The 12746-nt window shown below is 29.7% G+C and overlaps 1 protein-coding gene across 1 annotated transcript in view; it reads right to left on the bottom strand.

Moving 5' to 3' along the window:
- Smp_156280 (hypothetical protein) overlaps window positions 1-3399 on the bottom strand; it is a gene marked incomplete at both ends in the record, with an annotated part of 10964 nt that extends 7565 nt beyond the window's left edge. The window contains one exon of the mRNA XM_018799419.1: window positions 2887-3399. Coding sequence (XP_018651210.1) covers window positions 2887-3399 — 513 coding nt within the window. The remainder of the gene's footprint in view (window positions 1-2886) is intronic.
- Between the last annotated feature and the right edge of the window lie 9347 nt (window positions 3400-12746).

The following is a 12746-nucleotide window of genomic DNA, read 5'->3' as shown; positions in this document are numbered from 1 at the left end:
GTCTAGCTTCCATTGACTCATGCTTTCAACTATTAAAATACTAAATCTCCACAAAACCCCTTCCGAATATACGTTATGATAAAAATATGTATGAATTTTAAGTTCATACCAGACTTGAATAGAGTGAGAGAAAATCAACGTGATGTCAGACAGAGTAAATATAATTTGCAATCTTTATTAGCGGGAAGGTAAGTACAAGAAATATAATTGAAAGCAACTAACATACTTGAAAGAATAAAATGCCTATTGACACTAATCTGTTGACGTAGTAGAAGAGAATTAATAAAGAATACTGATACATACAATGTGAATAACTTTCAATCATTATGAAATTTATGTAAACAAGGATTACAACTATAAGCAAAGATGGATAGTGGCTAGCAGTGGAATCCAAAACGTGTGTCTCATCCTATTTATGACTCATCAGTTAGATGTACCTGCATCTCAGAGTTCATGTTCACTCCACTACCCGAACCCAGTAACGTCCGCCTCATACGCCGTCGCGTTATCTACTCAGCTACTGAGTCTTGACAGCCACTTGCTCGTGCGATGGAGTGACGTTCAAATTGACTTGATATTGTTCACTTGAATCCTCCCACTGATGTTTAGGAATGGAATTGATAAGTCTCTTATTGGCATATGTACATCTTGTGCGAAGTGCCAGCCACTATCCATCTTTGCTTATAATGCTTGTAACTGGAGGCAATATTGAGGCAATCCTCACAGTATTTACATATGCGAATAAGAGACTGATGAATTGCAGTCATGAACATGAATGGGAATATTCAAGTAAACTATACCAAGTAAATTTGAGGTTTACAACCAACCAACCTATTTTACCTGAGAAGTCTATATCTATAAACGTAATCCAAAGTGGTAGAAAAGAGCTTCATAAACTAATATAATATTTTCAATTGGTCGGTTTTGGATTTTTTCCAAGTTGGCCGTGTTTTGGTCAAGATACCACAATAAAATATATTTCCACGTTTAAAATTCAATTAAATCTTAAAATGTAGTTTCATATTGAATGAACAGGAAAATTGTTACATTCTTCCAATTAGTTACATTATAATAAATATATTTTTTCCATATCCCAATGAGTAGAAAAATTGTGTTTCTGACGTTTCGTAAATTAACGTAAGCCATTTCTTCAGAGTAAATAGACAAAAATGGTACCCTGGTACTGTTTAATTCGTTTATCTCTTTACTCTAGAGAAGTGGCTTACATTAAGTAACGGAACATTAGAAATACAATTTTTTTACTTATTGGAATATAACCAAAAAATATATTTATGATTAACTCTACCCAATGCTCAATTTATTTGAAACTATCAAGTCCAAGCTTAGCAATGATACTTCCTAGTTACATTATGCTTTGTTTCAAAATCATTATAGTGTCAGCTACTATCATGGGTAAGATCTATTTTATTTCATTCAAATAAGGTTAATAAACATTGTCCAATGTTTGATTAAATGCAGTAAAATATATAATATACTGAAGAAAAATGTGAATCAATTCAGTAGTTTAAACAGTTTTAGTATTTTTTTTCGTTTTATATTGCATATAGCTGTATACATTTTTCTCATTATCTATCCAGCTTCAATATTTTCATGCATGATAAATCACATCCAAATGTATGTTTGAAAGTGTTCTACGTACATATTCACATGAATATATACCTTACTAGGATTTTACTTCTATTGTCTATATTTTAAACTGAAACGATCGGGAAAGCATAAAATTTGACTGGAAGTATTCTATATTTTCTTAAAAATTTATTTAAAAGGGTTTAGTTATTCTGATAGAAGATAAACGCCGTCATGTCTACTGATAAATCAACCATAAAATAAGTATTTCTTCATAGAATTCCCAAAGGGGTGAGATAGAATTTGTATAAATATTGCTCATAGTCATTCATCCGTTTTAGTCCATATTTTGTCAATAAATTCCTTTTCATCTCTGCAAAATATCAGATACCAGTTCATGGTATGATTGTAGTTACTAGTTAAAAAGATGTTGAAACTTGCTATGATACAGTCACTGAATATCAATTCAATGACATACCCTTTTCCGATGATTAAGTAACTTAAATATACCATGAGATACACAATTAACTATATGAGATTCGGCAATATTTTGTTGTTAATAGTTCTAAATTCTCATACAAAATAGAATAGATAAAATCGTTAATTTTCCGTATTATAAACTAAATTTGTCCAGATATGGGTGTGTACTAAAAATAAAATCCTGAGGAAATGTCTAATTTTCGTGTTAGTTAATATATGATTATGAAAATTTTATCTTTGTTACAAAGTATCCACCAATCTCTTTACTAATCATTGTAATCAAGATATCGATAGATAATTACTAGTTATTAGCAATTAGTGTATGTTCATAATACTGTAACTTAATCAAAACCATACCTATATTTCTCTTTTTCCTATGAATATTTTTTTTCAGTATGGGATCCTGGAGATTATTAGTTTTTGATTGAGATGATGAGTCGATTGGTGTTAGACATATCAAAACCCTGGAAGCACTGGAAGGCCATTTCGTCTTGTTATGGAACTCCTCAGAAGTGTGCACCCACAATCCCGCTAGCGGGATCTATAACCAGGACCTTCGGACGAAACAACCGTCCAGTGCCTCCATGTTTTCAGTGGTGGTCTAACATCAATCGATTCATGATCTCAAACAAAATAATATATTTGTCTCAGATTTCTCGATTGATTTTAAATTTACCAGACATCTAAATGAACTCAGTGATTGATTATTTTTTTGCAAACATTCTTCAAATCTTACTTTATAATAGAATATAAAAGGAAAAAAACATAGAATACAACTTATAAAGGCCCAATAAAATCTATATTCCTTCTATAACTTACATTTAATTTTCTATTTGAATCTTGTTCATTATTCAACTTATCTGATTGTTTTAATACAACCAATTGATCATATAATTTTGTTAAATAATCCATTTTATTGATTTCATTTTTATTGAATAATTCATCACAATATATACTTGGATTACATAATTTAATTGGTTCAAAATAAATTTCTATATTATCTTCATTTAATGATAATTTTAATAAATTTTTTCTTTGATAAATTTGATAAATAGTAAATAAAAATACTTCAAAAATATTGATTAAATTCATTTGTTCATTAATCAATAATTCATTGATTTGTTTTTTTTTATTTTTTTGTTGTTGTTCATTATTCAATTTTGTTTGTTGTTTTATTAATTTATGTATATTAGTAGAATATTTTTTATTATTTTCAAATTTGAATGATGATGATGGTGATAATTTATTGATTGATTGATTGATTATTTGTGATTTTGTTATATTTAATTGTTTATTTATATTTAATAAATTATTGGATTGATAATTTAACATTTGAGTAATATCTTCATTTTGTTTTAATAATGAATGAAATTTATCAAAATTAAATAATTTATTTAATTTTATATCAGGTTTATTAGATATTGATATTGGGGATTTGGTTTGATAAGATTTTGTTGATTCAAAAAAAACTTTTAAAAAAGAAAAAGAGAGAAAATTGGAATAAGAAATTTTAATTTTGAGAATACATTAACTGGAGATCAGTATTTTGCAGGGATGTTTTTCGGAAAATGAATTATTTTTGATAGTTGAGATCATGAATCAATTGAAGCTAGACCAACATGGAAAACCTGGAAGCACTGGACGGCCGTTTCGTCCTATTGTGGGACTCCTCAGCAGTGTTCATCCACTATCTCGCCTCACGAGATTCGAACCCAGGACCTACCAGTTTCGCGCGCGAGCGCTTAACCACTAGACCACTAAGCTGGCCGGTATCCGAAGGTGTTGATATCTAACTTCAACCGATCCATGAAATTGAATGACATATTCACCAATGTCTTTAGTGAGTTACTATCTTACAACAGACCTGGTTAAACTCCACTGGTCACTGTTTTAAAAGATTCTATAATTTTAATAAATAAACAAGATAAAAAAACGGAAGTTATAAAAATATATCATCTTATGAATAACTTAATTAATTAATGAACAATATTGCTTTGTGAACACTATGGTTAATATTCACTTGTTATTGTTTACTTGTATCTTCTCGTTGTTATTTAGCACTGCAAGTGATCAGTCTTATGTTGGCTTATGTGCTTCCTGTGCAGACTGCCTCTATATTGCCTGAAGTTACAAGCTTTATAAGCAACGATGGGTAGTAGCTAGCAGTGGAATCCAGGACGCGCGTTTCGTCCTATTTGGGACTCATCAATGCGTCCTGAATTCCACAGGTCGACACTATCCATCTTTGCTTATAAAACTTGTGACTATGGTTAACAATTTGATAAATCAATGTCATCGCTTAGAAATAAGGCTGATTAGTAAAACAATTCTATAGTAATAAATTTATTACAATAATATAGTTATTACAAAAAACGATTAAAAAATAATAGTAAACTTGATAGAAAGTTGATAAATTCTCATTCATAACAATAAACTGAAGATTTAGACAACATGTAAGTAATCGCTAATCAATGAACGTAGAATTAGTTCATTTTCATCAATTTTCAATGATAGTGTGCAGTGATTTAGTGAATGATCTGTATAAGATCTATTAAAGTTGATTAACGTTTGTATTTATTATTTTACTACAAAAATTCAATTTAATTACAAATTATGTTCCTCTTTTGATACTCTCTCTCTCTCTCTCTTCAAAACAACATTGATTAATATTGATTTTTGATCAAATAATAAAATCATTTCCTTCTTTAGTATGATAGCTTTTTCATTAAAAAAATTTAAATTAATTAAGGATAATTTGTATGTTACTAAGCTTTTGTTAAATGTGATAAAATGATCTTGTCCAAATTTTGATCCATTTATTAAGTTATTAAAAAAAAACAAATTTTAATAACATTTTAGGACTAAAATGAGTTTATCAAAGAGATTTCTTATCTTTTATATAGCTTGAAAAATTTTGCTCAAGAAAATATCATGATAAAAAGATCAGTGTGGTTCACATACTTAATCTATCATATAGTAAAACACAAATAAGAAAGAAAATAGTCACTGACAACAAACAGTATGATCATTTCACTAAAAAATATATTGTTTATGATAATATAACAGGTTTTTTCTTTGCAACCATTTAGCACTTTATTGTAATTATAATAGTTTCAGCTCCATAAAGTAGAACTGTGCTGGCATAAGTATTAAAGATTGTGACTTTGATGTTGATTGACAGTTGTTTTGATTTCCATATGTTCTTCGATTGTAGGAACGTGACCTTTTTTCCAATCCTTGCATTTAGGTCTGCATCAGATCCTCCTTCTTCATCGATGATACTGTTGATCAGCTACTTGAAACTTTCCACCTCTTCTAGAGCTTTTCCATTCATTGAGATTGGGTTGGTACTCTACATGTTGTATTTCAGAATATCGGTTTGTCCCTTGTGTATGTTGAGGCCCATTGATGCAGAGGCTTCTGCTATACTGGTTGTTTTGACTTTTATTTGTTCATATATATGGGATAGAAGAACCAGGTTATCTTCGAAGTCCAAATAAACTAGTTGCGTCCAAGCTGTCCTTTATATTCCTTACTTACTCCATAAAAATCCTAACATATTATCACAGAGTGTTTATCACTGATTTTCATTTTTGTGACACATATATCTTCATTTTCAATATTAATCTGTTTACCTTGTTATTTACTGAAAATGTATGTTTAAATTCTAAAAACCTTTTTTCTTTAGTCTTTTAACTGCTTAATATTTAACCTGTTTAACAGATAAATGAATTACCTTAAAAAATTATTATCCAACTTTACGTTTTCCTTAAGTTTTATATTTGTTATAATAACTATGTATTTGATGACAACAACTAATTATCAGCACATAATACACGATATTGGAACGAATTCCAGTTTTATGTTCATGTAATTTGAGAATTCACAAATTATACTCATTAAAAAATTGCATCTAAGAGTGATTAACTGCATCAAACGTTTTCTTTTTATACCAGTTTTCATTCTAATAACACCATTGATCATACCATAATATAGACTACATGTGAATTTCAGATATAACCCCCTTCTGTTTCTTTAAATGTAAACAAATAGAAAAACAATACAAGAATATTGGTAGCTGTACCCTGATTTTACAGTAACCTACTTCTCACCAATTTTAAAATACATCAAATATGTAACTAACATAATTAATTTATTATAATAAATCTAGAACAAGAAACTATATGATAATATTTATATGGTTGAAAACTAGGTTCTCTAAATGTTTTAAACATGATTAGCTTAATTTAAAAAATAACCTCATTGATGTTTATCTATCCCCTGGATAAAAAATTATCATTGATAAATGAATACTCTTCTCTTTTTTTTGTTTAATTAAGACTATTTAAACAATTTATAATATCTCAATGAGTAGAAAAATTAGATTTTCTGACGTTTTGTGACTCAGTGTAAGCTTCATCTTCGGAGAATAAAGTTTTATACTCTGAAGAAGTAGCTTACACTGAGTCACGAAACGTGAGGAAATCTAATTTTTCTCTCCATTGTGACATTACAGATATATTATTTATAACAATCTACCCCATGCTCAATTTATTCAAAATTATTTAAACAATTAATAATATCAAATTCACTTAGTATTGTTTGTTTGAATCTTCCCATTAATGTTTAGGACTGCGATTGATCAGTCTCTCATTGGGATATGTGCATACTGCATGTATTACCTCGATATAATCTTAATTCAGAAGCATTATAAACAAAGATGGATAGTGGCTAGCAGTGGAATTCAGGATGCACGTTTCGTCCTATTTAGAACTCGTCAGCTGGATGTGCCTGCATCTCAGAGTTGATGTTCACTCCACCACTCGAACTCAGTACATTTCGCTTCAAACGCCATCGCGTTATCCACTCAGCTACTGAATCCTGAAAGCCACTTGCTTGTGCAATGGGGTGAAGTTTAAATTTATTTAGTATTGTTTGTTAATAATTAATTAAAAATATTTACATTTTTTTAAAATAATGATAGTTATAATTCTGTATATAATCCCATTTATAATATTGAATATTGAATCTTTTCAAACTTACTAAATAAACAAAAATATACATAAATAATTGTTGGTAATAATTCAATTGTAATTAATTGTATATCATTAAGTAAATTATTTCTATATACATTTAATGAATTAGTTATATCTAATTTATTACAATCATCATTTATATTAATATCATATAATAGTATTAAATTTTGACAAATCCATTGTGCAACTTCATTAGCACCATCTTTAATGATTGATTTAGAATTTTTTGGTATCATTTCAAGTAATAAATTTTCAATACCACCAATTAATAATGGATTATAATCAATAAATTTTTCATCCGATTTATCGATTAATAATGTTGAATCATTATGTGATTGTATTTTTTTACGATAATAATGTAATGAATTAAACCAAATCTGTATTGGTTGTGGTATACGCATAGGCATTCTCTTCAAATGTCAATAAATGTTTGCCTTTTAATTTGTAATCAGTGTATTACAGAAATAATAATAATAGTAATAATAATATTTACAAAAATCTATATGGGAATTAATTTTCCCATTACCAAAACTGTACAATAAACTTTATGCATCGTTCCTCAATATATATATATTTATAAATATATTTGTTGAGCAACAGTGTAATGTTGTTTATACTCAAATCAGTTATGCTAGCCAGTTAGAGTATGGAATAACTTTGACAGGTTTACATTAGATTTCTCTAGGACTATGATCATCCAAAAGTCAACATATACACACATATTTGGAAGGTATATGAGTACTATCAGCTTGCTTTTTGTATGTCTACATTGTTTTATATTGTATAAACTTACATGACATATATATATATATTCATGATATTTTATTTGTGTGAGTTTGTGTTTATGTTTATCATACGATCAGTTTGTTCAATCCTTATTTTTTCCTTATTCACATACTATGTGTCCCATTGCTTACTTCTTAGTAGTATTGAAAATTTAGATGAGAATAGAACTATTAAATTTACCAATGCCTAACTTTCAATTCATGAAAATTATTTTAATGTTAACATACTTATTAGATATTGTCTTCTGTATAACTATTTAAAAAATTAATATTATTTGCCAACTTTATAATAAATAAGAAATTACCAATTGAATATATTTGATTGTATTGTCCAACTTTGTTATTTCTATTAAAACAAACTGAAAACAGTCACCGAACATGATGACATGCATTATATAACAAATACTACAATTTTATAAATCTCATTCATATACACTGGGTTGATAATAGTTAAACTATGATAAAAATTTCTTATAATCTAGTCACTGACCATAGTTTGCTAGTGAATAATGTGTACATTCGAAGTTTTCTTCAGTTAGATAATTAGGACAATATATATATTGGGACAGTTGTCTACGCAAGATACTTCGGATCCGTTGAGCAGACACTATCAGCAACAAGGTACTGTGGGAGACAACAAACCAGATTCCAACAGAGGAAGAAATCAGGAAGAACCGCTGGAAGTGGATAGGACACACATTGAGGAAAACACTCATCACACGCAAGCCCTCCCATGGAATCTTGAAGGTCAAAGGAAAAGAGGAAGACCAAAAAACACATTACGGCGAGAAATAGCGACAGACATGAGAAGAATGAATAACAACTGGATAGAACTAGAAAGAAAGGCTTAGGACAGAGTGGGTTGGAGAATGCTGGTCGGCGGCCTATGCTCCATTGGGGGTAACAGGCATAAGTAAGGAACGGTATTGTTGTTATTTAGATCAGCATAATGCATTACTCTAATATTCAGTTATATAGATACACATATATGTTAAACTGAAATCAATCAAAGTGATTTGCAATTCAATTATTTGTCACGATGGATTACACAATTAATCATAAATTAAATAGTAAAATGGGAATTTTCGACATGTTAAGATAATCGATCAAATAAGGCAAGAATAGATTAGTTAAACATTGTTTTCGGTTCTCATTAGTCACAATTTATGCTACAACCATACATATATATGTTAACATAGATGGTTTTCAATTAACCATAAGTGTATCACTCTATGAACATTGATTAAATAGGGAAATAAACTATAATCATTTGTTCAAGAGTTATAACACGTTTTTCTTGTTGACCTTAAATACTGTAATGTTTTGAACTGAGAATAATTTTCCAATCAGGTGTCACATTTTCTAATCGTGAATTATTTATTACTTAATGATAGTAAGAAAGCCTTAGTGACATGATACTCTAATCTTAGCCACTGGATTTGCATGTGAATAAACAAAATTAGTCCACCTTAATATTAAAGGGCAATAGTTTCCTTTAATATAAACAGAAGTTAGCCAACCGAAAAGACAAAGACAAATGATTGTCAGTAAAGAGTTGTATAGATTGTTAAATTTCATTGAAATCATGAATCGATCTAAACTAGACTACCACTGAAAACCTAGAAGCGTTGGACATCCATTTGGTCTTACTATCTCCACAATCCTATACTGGCAATCATGTGTCCACTAGTGATTAGCTTTGAGAGGAAATGTCTAGAGTTTTAGTAAGAAACCATAACTAGTTGAGCTAAACCGTGTTGGAAGTGTGGCAGTTATCCGCTAAAGACAACGGAAGGTGATCGTACAATAACTTAAATTGATTAAAGTTAGACTTGAACACCATCAGATGATCTAGAAGTTAAGTGAAGTCAGAGACGTCGGATCCAACTCCTAACTTCGGTGTCGTGGATGAGCACCCCTGCGGAGTCATAGACTACAACGAAACTCCTGTTCATGGCTTCCAGGTTTTGAATAATAGTATAACTTGAATCGGTTTATGAACTGGTCTTGTTTCTTACATCGCGTGATTAGGGAACTACAATTGGATGTGTATACACACATACATGACTGGATCAATCCAATGTTATCCAACCTGATTTGATAAAGGAAGAGTATAGTGAAGAAGGAATAAACGAAGTGTATAGTAGAGAAATAGGGGTATGTATAAAAAGATATTTATCTTATTTATAAAAGGGGTATAAAATCAAAAACATAATTGGTATTTAAACATTAAAAAATTCGTAAGGATTATGCTTAGATAAGGTAATTCACACCATTATTTACATGTAGACAAATGTGAGGAAGTAACTAATCTAGTAGGTAGGATTATTAATTCCAGTTTTTAGGCTTAGGTTATTAAACACCCGTGTTGGTATTTGTTTTACATTATTCTTACGCGACACATTCCTTACCATAAATCATATATATATATATATATATATCCCTTAAACTTTCATTTTTCTTTAGTTGTTTTTGGAGTGAGATACATAGAATTAAATTGAACGTTATTGTTTGTAATACCATGATGACTTTTACAACATAGGTTTGCATTGGCTTATGTGTTTCTGCTTCGAAACTTTGAAATAACATCACTTCTCTTAGGATTCGAGATGAGTCATACATCAGAATTTTACCTATGCAGAACTGAAAAGTTCATTTATGCGTAATATAAATGTGAAAGTCTCCAAAACTGAAAATATTTGACAAATCCTAAGAGGCATTTGTACGTGATGGCGTTTGAAGCGAATGGCATTGGGTTCCAGAAGTGGAGTGAACATCAACTCTGAGATGTAGGTATATCCAGCTGACGAGTCTCAAATAGGATGAAACGCGCGTCCTTGACTGCACTACTAACCACCATCCATCTTTGCTTATGAAAAGTATGTATTAGATCGGAGAATCCACTGTAGAGAAGTTATGTGCTTAAGAATAAATAGGATTCCTAGAAGATGAAACACATTTTACAGAAATTATGAAGACCAGGCCTCAGAAGGACTAACAGTGAGTTATATCTTATCTGTTCAGTGAAGTTTCATGAGGATTATTAATCGACTGTGTAAAGAAAGAATAAAAAATAAAGTTAAAAAATGATTTAAAATTCAGTTTTCACCTTATAAACTCAATTAATTGCCATGGTAATAAGGAAACGATTGATACGCTGAAACATTATTTTGTCATTGCGTAATAATCTGGGCAAAATATTTTGAGTACAATGTTTTGTACAGAAAAGATTAAGTTTTTAATTTAAGAAAATTGCATAGCTGTTTTTTAGAAATTCATACTCTCAGCTAAAGTGTATTGCTTGTGAAGGATCGAAGACTAATTAGTCAATTTAATTACTTTGTAACTTTAAGGAAATCATAATAAACTTTCTATATTAATAATGTGCAGACCGGAATTCCGCATAAAGAATTCATATATATATTCATAAATACCTAAATCCAAGCTTTCTGAGGATTCATTGCTTATTTAACTAATTAACTTTTATGTTATTAACAAATGTCTATTTTATACTGGTAACTTCATGATCAGAAGTATTTTTAGCATACAGAGTGTTATATTTATCATATGTTAGTAGTGAACGTTAAATTTATGACGTCTGATTATTGATGTGTACTTGAACTAGCAATTATCTGTCATGTATTCAGTAGCTATTTGGTCCTTATAAATTATTCAAGCTTTACTCTACCAAAGATAGTCGATAATAGATGTATTGATAATTTGTACTGCTATGTATATAAAGTAAAAGTCGGACCATAAATTCAAAGTTATAAACCTACTAATTTGTACAATAAATTTGAACGAAATCCAACTGATATCAGTCAAAGAATCAATGAGAAATAGTGAGTGCCAAGGAGTTGTTCAGTCTCTTTAAAATTACTCCAAACAGTGTTCATATTATTAGTCTATTACATACCATTTAAAATTCCTGGTTAATTAACCTTTCTTACGAATAAAATAATATATATCGAAAGGTAGAATACTGTTGTGTTTTATCTAAAAATGTATATATCGTTTCAATTATATCCCATATAAAATGTTTCCTATCATTTTTCTTTGGGTGTTTTATAACTAAAGTAATTTCATGCATTTCGTTTGATAACCATTTGAAGATGTATAATGTAGTTATATTGTGAATCAATAAAAGTACGATCAAAAATTTCCAAACGCTAATATCTCTGTAATCTATCCACGACTATTAATTTCACCAGCATAGAAGATATTTAGAAGTTATGTCATTAGTATTTTGGTTTGTTTATCTTTTCTATACCAAATATATCTGATTTTGACGTTTTCTAATAAGTTATTAATGATATTCTATTGTGGTGTAACACATTGTTAATCACAATTTTTAATATGATTCTTATACTATGTGTTATTTATTTACATCTTTGGTCGTTTATATCTCGTCATTACAAGTAAAATAATACAGATTTTTAATGTTTCTCTTACAGTATTCAAAATAAATATGAAACATTGACATAATAACTATTTATAATTGGATTCATTTGGTATTATTTGGTTGAGTCTTCCCATAGATGTTTAGGACTGCATTGGTCAGTCTCTTATTGGTATATGTGCATACTGTACGCATTGTCTCGATAAAGCTTTAATTTACAAGCATTGTAAGCAAAGATGGATAGTGGCTAGCAGTGGAATCCAGGACGCGCGTTTCGTCCTATTTGAGACTCGTCAGCTGGACGTACCTGTATCTCAGAGTTGGTGTTCACTCAGTAGCTGAGTGGATAACTCAATGGCGTTTGGAGCGAAAGGTACTGTGTTCGAGTAGGGGATTGAACATCAACTCTGAGATGCAGGTACATCCAGCTGACGAGTCCCGAATAGGATGAAACGTGCG

The sequence above is a fragment of the Schistosoma mansoni genome, chromosome 3 (assembly GCF_000237925.1).
Source record: "Schistosoma mansoni strain Puerto Rico chromosome 3, complete genome".
NCBI classification, from domain to species: domain Eukaryota; kingdom Metazoa; phylum Platyhelminthes; class Trematoda; order Strigeidida; family Schistosomatidae; genus Schistosoma; species Schistosoma mansoni.
Note: the sequence above shows the minus strand (reverse complement) of the source record. Positions and strands in the feature narration are given on the sequence as shown.